This window comes from Kockiozyma suomiensis, assembly GCF_038497685.1.
Source record: "Kockiozyma suomiensis strain NRRL Y-17356 unplaced genomic scaffold V2V93scaffold_13, whole genome shotgun sequence".
Lineage (NCBI taxonomy): Eukaryota > Fungi > Ascomycota > Lipomycetes > Lipomycetales > Lipomycetaceae > Kockiozyma > Kockiozyma suomiensis.
In genome coordinates this window covers 76,907-88,878 of record NW_027117676.1, presented here as the reverse complement: position 1 = coordinate 88,878, position 11,972 = coordinate 76,907, and the positions used below count along the sequence as shown (strand labels likewise).

At 44.5% G+C, this 11,972-nt stretch overlaps 5 protein-coding genes across 5 annotated transcripts; 3 read left to right on the top strand and 2 right to left on the bottom strand.

The window, feature by feature from the left end:
* Positions 1-497: 497 nt before the first annotated feature.
* Positions 498-1,313, bottom strand: V2V93DRAFT_360549 (uncharacterized protein; the record flags this gene model as incomplete). Its single annotated transcript, XM_066908137.1, has 1 exon — positions 498-1,313. The coding sequence occupies one exon, from the start codon at positions 1,311-1,313 to the stop codon at positions 498-500; it is 816 nt and encodes a 271-aa protein (XP_066763948.1).
* A 217-nt stretch (positions 1,314-1,530) lies between these two features.
* Positions 1,531-3,141, top strand: V2V93DRAFT_374024 (uncharacterized protein). The gene is made up of 2 exons (XM_066911133.1): positions 1,531-1,796; positions 1,867-3,141. Exon 2 carries the CDS (start codon positions 1,937-1,939, stop codon positions 3,095-3,097), a length of 1,161 nt encoding a protein of 386 aa, XP_066763947.1. The 5' UTR covers positions 1,531-1,796; positions 1,867-1,936; the 3' UTR covers positions 3,098-3,141.
* A 286-nt stretch (positions 3,142-3,427) lies between these two features.
* On the top strand, positions 3,428-5,289 carry V2V93DRAFT_382009 (uncharacterized protein; the record flags this gene model as incomplete). Its single annotated transcript, XM_066912136.1, has 2 exons — positions 3,428-3,448; positions 3,511-5,289. 2 exons carry the CDS (start codon positions 3,428-3,430, stop codon positions 5,287-5,289), a joined length of 1,800 nt encoding a protein of 599 aa, XP_066763946.1.
* A 2,347-nt stretch (positions 5,290-7,636) lies between these two features.
* Positions 7,637-9,838, top strand: V2V93DRAFT_327548 (6-phosphofructo-2-kinase-domain-containing protein; the record flags this gene model as incomplete). Its single annotated transcript, XM_066907560.1, has 2 exons — positions 7,637-7,925; positions 7,986-9,838. The coding sequence occupies 2 exons, from the start codon at positions 7,637-7,639 to the stop codon at positions 9,836-9,838; spliced, it is 2,142 nt and encodes a 713-aa protein (XP_066763945.1).
* A 79-nt stretch (positions 9,839-9,917) lies between these two features.
* On the bottom strand, positions 9,918-11,190 carry V2V93DRAFT_68252 (beta-lactamase-like protein). Its single transcript, XM_066912761.1, has one exon. The coding sequence runs from the start codon at positions 10,985-10,987 to the stop codon at positions 10,019-10,021; it is 969 nt and encodes a 322-aa protein (XP_066763944.1). The 5' UTR covers positions 10,988-11,190; the 3' UTR covers positions 9,918-10,018.
* Between the last annotated feature and the right edge of the window lie 782 nt (positions 11,191-11,972).

Sequence of the window (11,972 nt, the reverse complement as noted above, 5' to 3'; positions counted from 1 at the left end):
GCCGCACGCTGAGGAGAGATAAAACAGGTACGAAAAGTACAGAGAATTGCACGTTTTATTTCAGTATTATAGTACCCATTACACTACGAGACACGCCAGGCTCATACTAAATTTATATCGGTGTCGTCAAATGCAGCAACGATTCCAAAAGACTCAAATAAATCCGAATTTGGATATTAGAGGCTCACAATAATCGTGAGACCTGATTGTTTAAAAGCCGGTGTGTGCGCAGAAACGAGAGGCGTGGAGAGTGAAATAGAGCGTATACATTGACACGTGCATTTGGAAAGGCAGCGGGTTGGCTCATAAGCTTCTGGGCAGTTGTAGCTGACTGTCTAGCGTGTGACGAGTCTACAATCATGCTAGTGTCGTGTGTCGGTCTGTTCTTGCTGTGTTCGGTGTCGTTGTTTGTACTGTGTATTGCGCTGCGACCTGCAGTGTAGTTTGTAGGATAGCACATCAAATATCATGATCCTCTATATACAATTATCACTATCCTACTTCTTTGCAGTTGCCGAAATCTTCTTATCCCAAGCCTGCGCAGTGCTCCATCGCCATTCATTCGCGTCTCCGTTCTCAACCGCGCTCACAAAGGCAACGTACGCGCTCACCATAAGCTGCGCACACACCTCCCGGTCAAGTCCACCGGTACCGGTACCCAGCCCACTGACCACCACCTTTCTAATCCTTTGCTGCTTGAAGCCGCACTTGATATTCTTTTCTTGCTGCTCATCGGCAGCTATTGCCTCGTTGTGGTTGTAGACCTCGTTCAGCATCGACCACATACAGTCATACACAATCTCCTCCCGCCACAGCGCGGACGGAACTCGCATCGTTGGCGAATGCGCCACATATCTGCACCGAAAGCGATTCCATGCGACGACCTCTGTCTCTTCTGCTTCACTCTCTGCGGAGCTGCTAGTCTCAGTCATCCACGGTAGCATATCGATAAGGTAGCAACTGCCTACCGGCTGTAGTCCCTTCCACCGTCTGAAATGCCCGTCTTGCACGTACTTGAGCATATCCCGAAGCACTTCCTTCTCCTCAACTCCAGCCATCTTTGCTCGCTGCTCGCTAAAGAACCGCGAGATCAAAAGATCAAATCCGCCATCCATTCTCGCAAACGAGTTCCCTGGAGAAACTATGCAGTCAAAGGATTCCTTATAGTTTTTGAGAGACGATTCAAGCACAACTGGATACAGTTCCTCTCGGAGTCTAGACCTGGGGAACTGCTCGCTGAGGAGGCGCGACCATGCACTCACGAGCGCGGGATCGATATCAAGAAACGTCAACGAGAAGCTGATTGCTGGCATTACAATAGTTGCGAAAAACGTATACAAAATAAAAAAGATCAGTCAGAGCAATACTATAGTAAAGACCGATGAAGCACTAGACACGGTAAATACAAAACGAATACAGAAATCCATGTCGACGACGACCTTTATTTTATTAATTGATATGCGATTTAAATCCCAGACGCGCTCGCACGTGACCACTAGGCAAGGCACTGCTTCTACGCGTTTGCATTCAGTCTGACTTTCCACAACCTGGCAATGATGCCTTTTCCGGGCCCTATCTGGCGACTTCGGAGTGTAGGTCTATTTGCTCTATCTGTTTTTATATAGTATGCTAACTTGTGTTTATAAACCAGCCAAAGTCTGTTTCAGGCGAGTCTGCTTCTTCGTCAGTTGCTTCTTCTGCGATCTTGAGCAGCATTTCAAGAAAATCTAGATTTCAAGCCTTTATTCGCAAGATTTTTAAAAAAAACAAACAAGGGAATAATGGCTTTTTTCCTGCTGATAGTGATAGTGTTAGTACAGCAGCAGCAGATGTTTATAGAAGTACGCCACACACAGACAACATTACCCAGACAGTAGATGAGCCCGCAACGAAAAACAAAAGTCTGCGCTTTTCTACCTCGCGCATACTCAAATCTATGCGCCATCGTCGCAAAATATGCTTTTCTGAACAAAAGTTATCTGACAATTGTGAACCTATCACTGCGGTTGCTACCGCGAAAATAACACCAAGCTCTTCGTCTCCACCAGCTGATACCAACAAAACCGATTCAAAGAACATCTCGGTCTTTCAGGATTCGACAAACAGAGACTCACAGTCCTTAGACCAACCAGTAGGGATAACGGATGACTTTAGCATAGAGAAAGATGCGAGTACTCAATCTAATCACGATTCCTCTGATACCTTTGAACAAAACGAATCCAAAAGTACCATTCGGGCTATTACTGATTCAAAGTCAATTGCGGATATGTCACAGCCAATCTCAATTTTAGAGTTAGCTGATTATACAACTATGAACGAAGCCCATGAGGTTTCTCCTGTCTTTGTTCGGACTGGCGATGACTTGAATTTTGATTTGTCGTTTTTCAAAAATGATAATAGCAATTGTGTAACTGGTGTGATTGAAGAGTATGTATTGAATACCTTAGAGGATTCGTTGTCAATCAAACCTTCTTCTTGCAAAGATGCGACCGAGATTTCTGAATGCTCTGTCTCTTTCTCCAATTTTGTGGGCGCTACTGGGAGTAATATTGACACGTTTGACATTGTGACTGAAAAAAAAGAAAATGTGAGTGAAAACAACGGACACGATTTTTTTATCCGTCGCTCGCCGAGAACTTCTGCAATCAAAGATCAGTCATTGAAAGTCGCGATTTCGACGCCGGATGTGGCATCCTCTAAAATTGAAGACTCTGCCGTCCACAGTTTCTCAATGAACTCTCAAATACCTTCCCCCTTCTCAAAACCTATTAACACAAAACTGTTTGAAAATACTAATCCGTACTTTGATATCCTCAGCAATGAAACAAATGCTTCAACCTCAGCAGTCAACAATGTCTCGCGATATGTGGCTCGCATCTTTGGGATTGATGAGTATCACCCGGATACAACTACAGCTTCATTTACTGAGACTTTGAAATCTGCATTTGCTAGACCTGGTGAGATTTTCTGGGGAGACAAGGAGGAGGAGGAGGAGGAGGAGGAGGAGAGGAGTCATGAAGAGGGAGAAGCGTCGGGTTGGAGTGGGTGGATGAATAGTCTTGCCACTTTAAAAGAACGGATTGAAAATACCTTCTGATTCACTGTGAATACCCTGCTATACTCTGGTTTTGTTTGATGCATGACTGTATATTTTATTTCAGCTATGATACCTTTTACGTTACGAATCCGCTTGTTTTGCCTTCACTGGCAGTAGATAGTATGCTTCCCGCGACAATACAACTTCTAAAAATGCTAATGGCCTCACTCTTCATGATCTTGCAATGCCTTAATTTGAAAAAAAATAATTCTTGCAAAGGAGTTTTTACGCTTTTGACGCTGACATAAGCGATGACGAGCCCATTGCTAAGTTTCAAACCTATTACAAAGGCGGTCGTAAATAACTAGATAAGAAACAAAAGCATTTTCAATGTTTCGCAAAAAGCCAAATGTACGCAATTCTCTTTTTTCTTTCTATTCAAAATGTTACATACTGACCATATTTGCGGGCAGATAAAGCCACTGTCACCGGTTCGCTCGTCAGATAGACGAAAACTACTCGCAGCGATCGCGACAGCCTACAACCTTGATCTTACTACACTTCCCCCCGAAGCTAAAGAATCTCTTTTACCATCAGATATATTGACTGCGAAATATGTGGCTCCTACTCCAGGGGTATCCGGTCAAATATATGTGTCTGCTGTCGATGGACGACCTGTTTGGCTGAAATTACCAGGTGAGAAACTTGTGCCTACTGTGTTTACAATATGGAAATGTGCGTTCCTGGTACCGATTGTACGGACCTGGAGTCCAGTTATAGAGAAACTGCGCGGAGGTGCCGATATGATGTTGCCAGGTCTTATTCCTCCTTTCCCAGCGGGGGCAAAAAAGGGCGCCGTGGTAGCTATTGCCAGTGAAGAGCGATCATCTGTGCCATTAGCTGTCGGCATATGCGATTTGGATTTAGAGGGCGTGAATAGAGTTGTTGGAAAGCATGGGAAAGCAATTTTGGTGGTGCATTGTTATGGCGATGAGTTGCCTGTTAAAGGAAAGATTACTGTGCCGTTGGAGTTGTCTCTGGAGGTACCTAGAGCAGAGATTGCCGAGACAGCTGCGCCTGAGGAAGTCGAGGAGAAAGCGTTAGAAGAAGCTGCAAAAACCGAAGGAGACGATGTCGAGAAAATTGCAGAGTCAGTGGCCGAAATATCAATCGAAACTGAACCCAAAGAATCAATTGAGCGAGCAGTTAAAGAGGACGGCCCAACAACAGATGAAGTTGATGAAGCATTCCATCAAGCATTATTATCCACAATTTTTGAATTTAGAACAGGATCACTACAACTCACATTTCCTCAGCCTTCGTCAACATTTATTTCCGCGAACTTGTTACGACATTTACCCGTATATTTTTCATCAGCACAAATGAAGCAAACAAGCTGGAAGAAAGCAGCAAAGTTTCTCAGAGCAATGGAGAAGGAAGGATTATTGAAAATCAAAGAGAAAGGTGGAGACGTGACCATTACAAGTGTAGCTGGCGCAGATCATGCACAGCTTAAACAATTCAAACCATTCAAAATTCTAGCAAGTGGTTCGACAAGCAAGAAATCTATATCTGACGACACAAGTCAAAGTTCTACAAAAGCCAGCGCAAATCCTACAAAATTGACCGTGAAAGAATACTACCAAATCAGAGATAAAGCTAAACCGGTTGCCGACGCAGTCGGTAAACGCACTGGCTCGGGAATATTCTATACTGGCGCCGATCTTCGTGCGATCGTGATGGATTACATTGCTCGAGAAGATTTAGTCGATGAGCAAAATCCGCGGGAAATTAAACTTGATCCGCTCCTCGCAAGTATATTTCCTTCGTCTGCTGCCAAACCTCGCAGATTACCTCGTGAAACGCTGATAGAGGCCTTCAGAGGAGCATGTGCGCAATACTACCAAGTCCTGCGCGATGACGAAGATGAGCGTACAGCAGGAAAGATGAGCAAAGGCAGTCCACCAAAGATCCAGCTATTGATTACTATGAAGCAAGGACATAAAGTGACGCGAATCATGAATTTGGAGACATACAAATTTGACGTTTCCGAGCTTGCCAATGAACTGAGAACAGAATGCGCGAGCTCAACCACGGTTAACCGGTCGCTTGAAGGAACTGGTGGCGGTGGACAAGGCAAGCTGGAGGTCCTTGTGCAGGGACCGCAAGGGAAGGCGGCTGTTGAGGTGCTTGAGCGGCATGGGGTAAAGAAGACGTGGGTCGAGGTGAAGGACAGCACGAAAAAGAAATGAAGGGAGAAAAGCTTCAGCACAAAACTTTAGAAGACTGTAATATTAGCTGCTTTACAGTTTTATGTTCATATGTGTATAGTTTCTAGATACAGTATCAAGCAGGAGCAAGGCGCCAATGAGTGACTGGGGGACTATGACCATGTCTGATGATACAATCTACGTAGTCTCCACTGTGCCACACTGCTCACAAGTACTTGTTTGCTTATCGCATTTACAGGCTAGCCAGTAGTTAACTACTATTTTTTTTTTTTTTTCACTTTCTTGTAATTTACAGATGATCAGTAATGGTTTACAGCGCTCGATGAGACATTATCGCTAGCTATCGAATGAGTATCGGCAACATTCACCACCTCATTTCTCATGCTTTATTGCCGGTTACTGTCACTTTTGCGGATTTCCCAGAAGCTTATACCGGACATTGTTTTAGATAGCTCAAGTATTGACGTAATTAATGTCGTTCACAAGCTCGTCGCAGTTGGTCGCGCTCTGCCGACAAGGCTCAGAATTTCGTTTGGAGCTACGCATCCTGCGAGACATACGTACGTTGCGACAGCAGTTACGAGTTCGTCATTACCGGTAAAGCTGTAAAGTCGTTGATATTGAATACATAATTACCCCGCACAGCCATATATAGGATTGTCATTGCCGCTTTATGAGCAAGAAATAACACGCTACGAGCAGGAAAGAACATGCTGTGTGAGAAGGCATTAACAGTCAACTCCGCACAGGCGACTCATATTCAAGGAAGTCGTTACTGAGAACCAAGTGATTATTATGGAAGTCATGTGGACTTTCCGCTGATGCGCAAGTTCGAGTTACTGCTCTGAGAAGATAGCAGCGCGGGGGTGGTCTCCAGTCATCCCAAAAACAGACAATACCCACCATCGTCAACAAAGGTCTCGATCCTCTGATCCAAGTCAACCGGTGTCGACGGGGAAGTTGTCATAGCACTAGTCCGGGGGAGAAGCCCATAATATCTCAATCGCCTCAAAGTTTACCAGTCTCACTGGATCCATCAATTGCTGCGTCCTCGTCGAAAGATCAAAGGGTACGCTCGTTGTTCCGACATCGCCTGCCAGATTGTTTATCAACCCAATAATGGAGAAGGAGTTTTCTACAAATTTTGCTATTTATGGGTACGGGATTTTCTGAGAGGCCGACCATTTCGCCAGAAATGTGCGCGACAGAAAGAACCTTAGTCCAATTTCTGAAACTGTCTATGAGTATTTATGACGACGTGAGCAAGCAAACGGCTTATATCCGGCGGACATTGAGTATGCGGAGGAAGAGTAGAATGACGTCTGGATCTTTGAATATAAATTTGAGTAATTACCATTCGAGTAATTACACATAGAATACATTGATAATTGGGAATTTGGTTTAATAGGTTAGTCACCCTAAAGCTTGCATCTTAAACGCAGTCGCGCGAGCCGCAAGCGCCGCCGGGAATATTTTGATTCTCTTTTCTCAACTACTTTACAGCACACTCTCGACATATAATAGTAGTATATATCTTTACTTAGTCGTTTTCTGCGGTTTAAGAGTCACTCGGTACGAGATTTCTTCCTGTTTTGATTCGCTTTGCTGCCGAAGTTGTTGCTGCGGAGGTTGGGAATGTTTGGTTTGATTTAGGTGAATTAGTGGCTACTGTGCCGATCAGTCTGCAGTCTGTCAGTGCTCGTGTATTGTATTATGGTACCTTTATGGGGAAGGAGCCGGATTGGATGTTTGCAGGCTTGCTCTTGATTTCAACGGTTTGAAAAGATACAGCTACAGAGCTGGAAAGAAGGTTACTCCACTCAAGCTTAAGTACTCAAGCTTAGGATAGCTTTGTTGTTCGACACGGTAGAAAGTATTTGTCAGAGTGAACTGCAAGAAGCCTCTCTGCTCAGACAAATTCACATGTTCCAAAGAAAACAGCAGCACTGTGCGATGGTAAAAGTGGTCTTACCAAAAGAAACTAATCAATACGTGTACCTACACACTCTGCACACTCTGCCCTCTTACATACATCCTTCGCTGCAATCAAATCTTCAGCTATTGATTATCTCAGTTCATCCAAATCCACAGCTATAGAGAACAGACAGACCGCAGACAGATTATACACATACGTCATTAGTCACTGACAGACTAGCCAGGCCGCGTTGGGAGTTTACGTTTGGCCGCGGACCGATGTCCACCGACCATTCATCTCTTCCCGATTAACACCAGCAATTCTCTGCTCGCAACCGTCCTTAATCCCAAAATGATAACCATGCTAACCTTTTTAATTGCTTGATTTTTCACAGCTTAGCAATACCTCGTTTTTTCCTTCTCTCTCAAGTGTTCATTTTTTTTCCTTTGTGTGATGTCTTCGAGCAGTAACAACTCGAGCACATCGAGCATCACCCCCCTTGCGCTCACCGGACCGCCATCGCAACCCCATCAGACTATCTGGCGCTCTGGAACATCGACTCCTGTCGTGTATCCAACTTCGCATAAACGTACAGCCCTTACTGATACGCCGATTCCATCATCAGCTAGTTCGCCACGATTTGCGCCACATGACGGCGTCAGTGTGCCGTCTTACCTGGATCTTCCTAGACGAGCTACGACTCTTGATGTACCAGGCTTGACTAGTAGCAGAGTGTCGCCGGGTATGCTCTATTTTTTTCTCCTTTCTCTTTCACAGTATCTAATATAATGCTATATGTTAGACGGTACTATTGCTGCGCGCGATGTTGGATCAAAGCTTGTGATAATCATGGTGGGACTCCCTGCCCGAGGAAAATCCTACATTACAAAAAAGCTAGCTAGATACTTGAACTGGCTGCAACATGAGACAAAAATCTTCAACGTTGGAAACACTCGTCGTCAGTCAAATCATCATGTTGGGCCCGCTAGTCATCCCCTACCAGATTCACCACTTCTCAAACCGACCAATCAGTCACAATTTGAAACAACTCATCCTGCGGATTTTTTTGCGCCGGAAAATAAGGATATGGCTGCGCTTCGCGAAAGCTGGGCCTTACAGACACTAGACGAGCTATTAGATTGGATGTTATTAGGAAATGGCAGCATAGGAATTCTTGACGCTACAAACTCGACGATCAAGCGCCGCCGGTCGGTGCTTAGTCGCGTTCATGATAGATCGAATGGCGAGCTTAAGGTGCTTTTTATGGAGAGTATATGTGACGATAAGGATCTTCTGGAACAGAATATCAGATTAAAGCTGTCGGGCCCAGATTACAGAGGACAAGACCCTGCCGTTGCGCTTGCGGATTTTCGAATGCGCGTCAAGAATTATGAAAGGACATATGAAACTATTGGCGATGAAGAAGAGAAAGTTGAAGGGTTGCAGTACGTCAAGATGATTAATGTGGGCCGTAAAGTTGTGGCGTACAATATCCAAGGCTTTCTTGCAGGCCAAGCAGTCTTCTTCTTGCTCAATTTCAACTTATCAGAGCGGCAGATTTGGATTACACGCCACGGCGAGTCGGAAGATAATATTCTTGGGAAACTTGGTGGTGATGCTTCTTTAAGCTCCAAGGGACGGAAGTACGCTCAGGCGTTGGCCAAATTTATGGATTTCCAACGATATGAGTTTCGGGAACGACAGTTGCAGCGATATGCTATGGAGAGAAATATGCCTAAAAGCTCGAGCTCGCAGCCGACGACTCCCAAGGGTGAGCCTGTCGAGCCGCATTTCTGCGTCTGGACTAGTATGCTGCAGAGATCGATTGAGACGGCGCGCGATTTTAACGAGGATACGTACGATATCAAGCAAATGCGTATGCTTAATGAACTTGGATCAGGGGCATACGATGGGATGACGTATGAGGAGATCAGGCAAAAATTCCCTGCCGAGTATAGAGCGCGTATGGCGGATAAGATTGGTTATCGATACCCCGGCGTCGGTGGCGAGAGCTACTTGGATGTAATCAACCGTCTGCGACCGGTGATTACTGAAGTCGAGCGTATGCACGATCATGTGTTGCTTATTGGACATCGTGTCGTTGCGCGTGTGCTGCTTGCATACTTTATGAATCTGGGGCGGCAGGCGATTGGTGATCTTGATGTACCACTTAATACGCTTTGGGTACTTGAACCGAAACCGTATGGTGTATACTGGGCCGTATACCAATACGACGAAGACCGAGACTGGTTTTTCAAAGTTGAAAACTCAGACTCTAAAACCCCGGGCCAGCAGCCTGTGCGGCATCATCCACATCCACATTCGCATCCACATCCACATCCATATCACACGCACCCCCATCATCACTCGAATTTGAAACAGCAAGTACCGAGAGATAACCTCGAGCGAAGGGTGTCCGATCTGTCGTTGAATGTGCCGAAACCTACGCAAAAGGTCCACGATGGGGATGCTTCGCCGCCACCGATGCCGCCTGCTACTTCCTCTCCATCACCTCACACCTCGGATATTGAAGACGAATCTCCGTTGTCGATGCCGCCTCCTGCTGTACCGTATCGGATTCCCCGAATCTCGGAGGGCTCTGAGGGTCGGAGTGAGATTAAGATTGTTGTAGATAAGACAGAGTCGGATGGATGAACGAGATAAGTGTTTTACAATGCTGGATTGCTGTAGGTACTGAAAAAAGATCATAAATATGTCTACGCTGGCCGTGATATAATTTTTTGTTTCAGATGAGTAAATATGATAGACTTTTTTTCCTTTTTTTTTTTTTGTCTTTTCGATTATTATTATCATAATTGGAGGAATTTTCACAACTCAGTAGATCTTCGCTGGAGCATCGGCTGGCAAAGGAGCAGGAACATCCCAATCATATCCAAAGTGCTTCATACCCTCTTTCAATTTTGTGTCGATGCACATGAACCCCACGTTTCTGGTAGCATTCATATAAGTAAGCACGTTCATACCGCGCATAGTTTCTTGCTTGGTAAGAATACTCTTGCCCTTCAAAGTCTCGTAAAAGCATTCCTTGATCTCAAGAGCAAGCTTCTCGGTATCGGCCTTATCTGTGATGTGGCCTGCGCAAGTAATGACACGTTTACCAGTAGTCTCGAGTTGCTTGTTTTTAGCCTGCACGTAGTCAATCATAAAATCAAGCGACTTGCTAAAATCCGCCATGACAGAGGTATCGATGATATATACGGGGATTTCCTCGTAAAGCGAGTCACCGGCAAAGAACACTTGCTCTTCTTCATCGTAAAGAGCAATCTCATCGGGAGTATGACCAGGAGTAAGAAGCGACTCGAGTTTAAGATCGACGCCCTTGTATGTGAGTTTCTCGTTTTGTTGAAGCCAATGATAGACATCGAATTTGGGGGTCGGGATACCAAAGACGCAGCAGAGAGAGTTACAGCCTAAATCGTTTAGAACGTAATCTTGAGAGTATCCCGAAATGAAAATATCTGCATCAGGGAACTCAAACATGCCACCGATATGGTCGTAGTGGGTGTGTGTAATGAAGATAAGCCATTGCTTCTTCTCGCCTTCGGCTGTCAATAATCGACCTTCCGCATCAAGTTTCTTCTCAATAAAGCTCCGGATAGATTTCTCCGACACCGTAGGATCGCGACAGTGATTGGGACCGCAGCCGGTATCGATGAGAATAAGTAGAGTCGGGTACACCTTGACGTAGATGAACGGCAATTCCTTCAACGAGTCATCCTGGACGACTCGGTAAGTAGACTTGTTGAGAGTAGTCCACGAAAAGCAGCTAGTTTCCTCGCTCATTGTAGTAATTAATTAATGTATCTCTTGATTATAAATAATTTCAATTAGAATATTTGCAATATAACAAAAGACAGCGATAATATAATAAAATTGTTGGTGCTCGCCGGATAAAGATAGATAAAAGATTTGTGCTAAGCCCGATACGGTGACTTTGTCCCGGATACAGTCAAATTCTGATTTCCTTCTTAAGCCTAAGAAAAAGCGGCTTATAGTTGCAAAAACAGAATATATTAAGGTTTACAGCCTCGGGCTGTGCAGTTCCGGCGGATGCTTAATAACACATACTGAAAGTTCAAAAATCCTGACTTCTAGTGTTTTGCTTTTTCTATTAGTCGAGGAAGGAAAACGACGCTTAGATCGAGAATTTTTTCGTCCTGCAATATTGTAAAGTATTCAATCAAATAATATGATTACTTTGTGCGCAGCCGTTCTGTTGGGCAGGTACTCTATAAGATTCTCTACTTTCACTGATATCTGGAGACAATATAATTGTACACCTGCATCACATTGCCTTTCTTTTCTGTCTTGCAATAAAGAAAAGCAAAGTCAAAATATGAACAAAAGTTGCCAGAAATAGGCAGACAAATTATGTGAAAATAGTTGAGTCTCGTTATTCATTATCCATAAAAACATGGACACCTTTATCGCGTGAACTACGTACTCCTTCGTGCTCAGTGATAAAAACTACTATGAATAGTAATGTATGAGAGGCATGAGCATTGATATTGCTGGAAATCCTTGTCGATTGTCTAAAGTCAGGTTTTCAATCAGTCTCATCACAGGGGTTTTTAGGGTTCTGCAGAACGTAGATCCTGAATGACATACCAAAAACTTGCATTCCTCTGTTCGCGGCCTACCGTTGCTATAACGACGCTGTAGTAACGTGTGAGCTTACGAAGTATTTTAGTTAATCTCGCTATCAAAACAAAATAGAGGTCAGCAGTATCTGCATTGACCTCGTTGAGCTAACTCTTACGCATTCCGC

Coding starts and splice junctions, on each gene's coding strand:
- V2V93DRAFT_374024 (XM_066911133.1), top strand. CDS start 1,937: ATGCGCCATCGTCGCAAAATATGCTTTTCTGAACAAAAGTTATCTGAC.
- V2V93DRAFT_68252 (XM_066912761.1), bottom strand. CDS start 10,987: ATGAGCGAGGAAACTAGCTGCTTTTCGTGGACTACTCTCAACAAGTCT.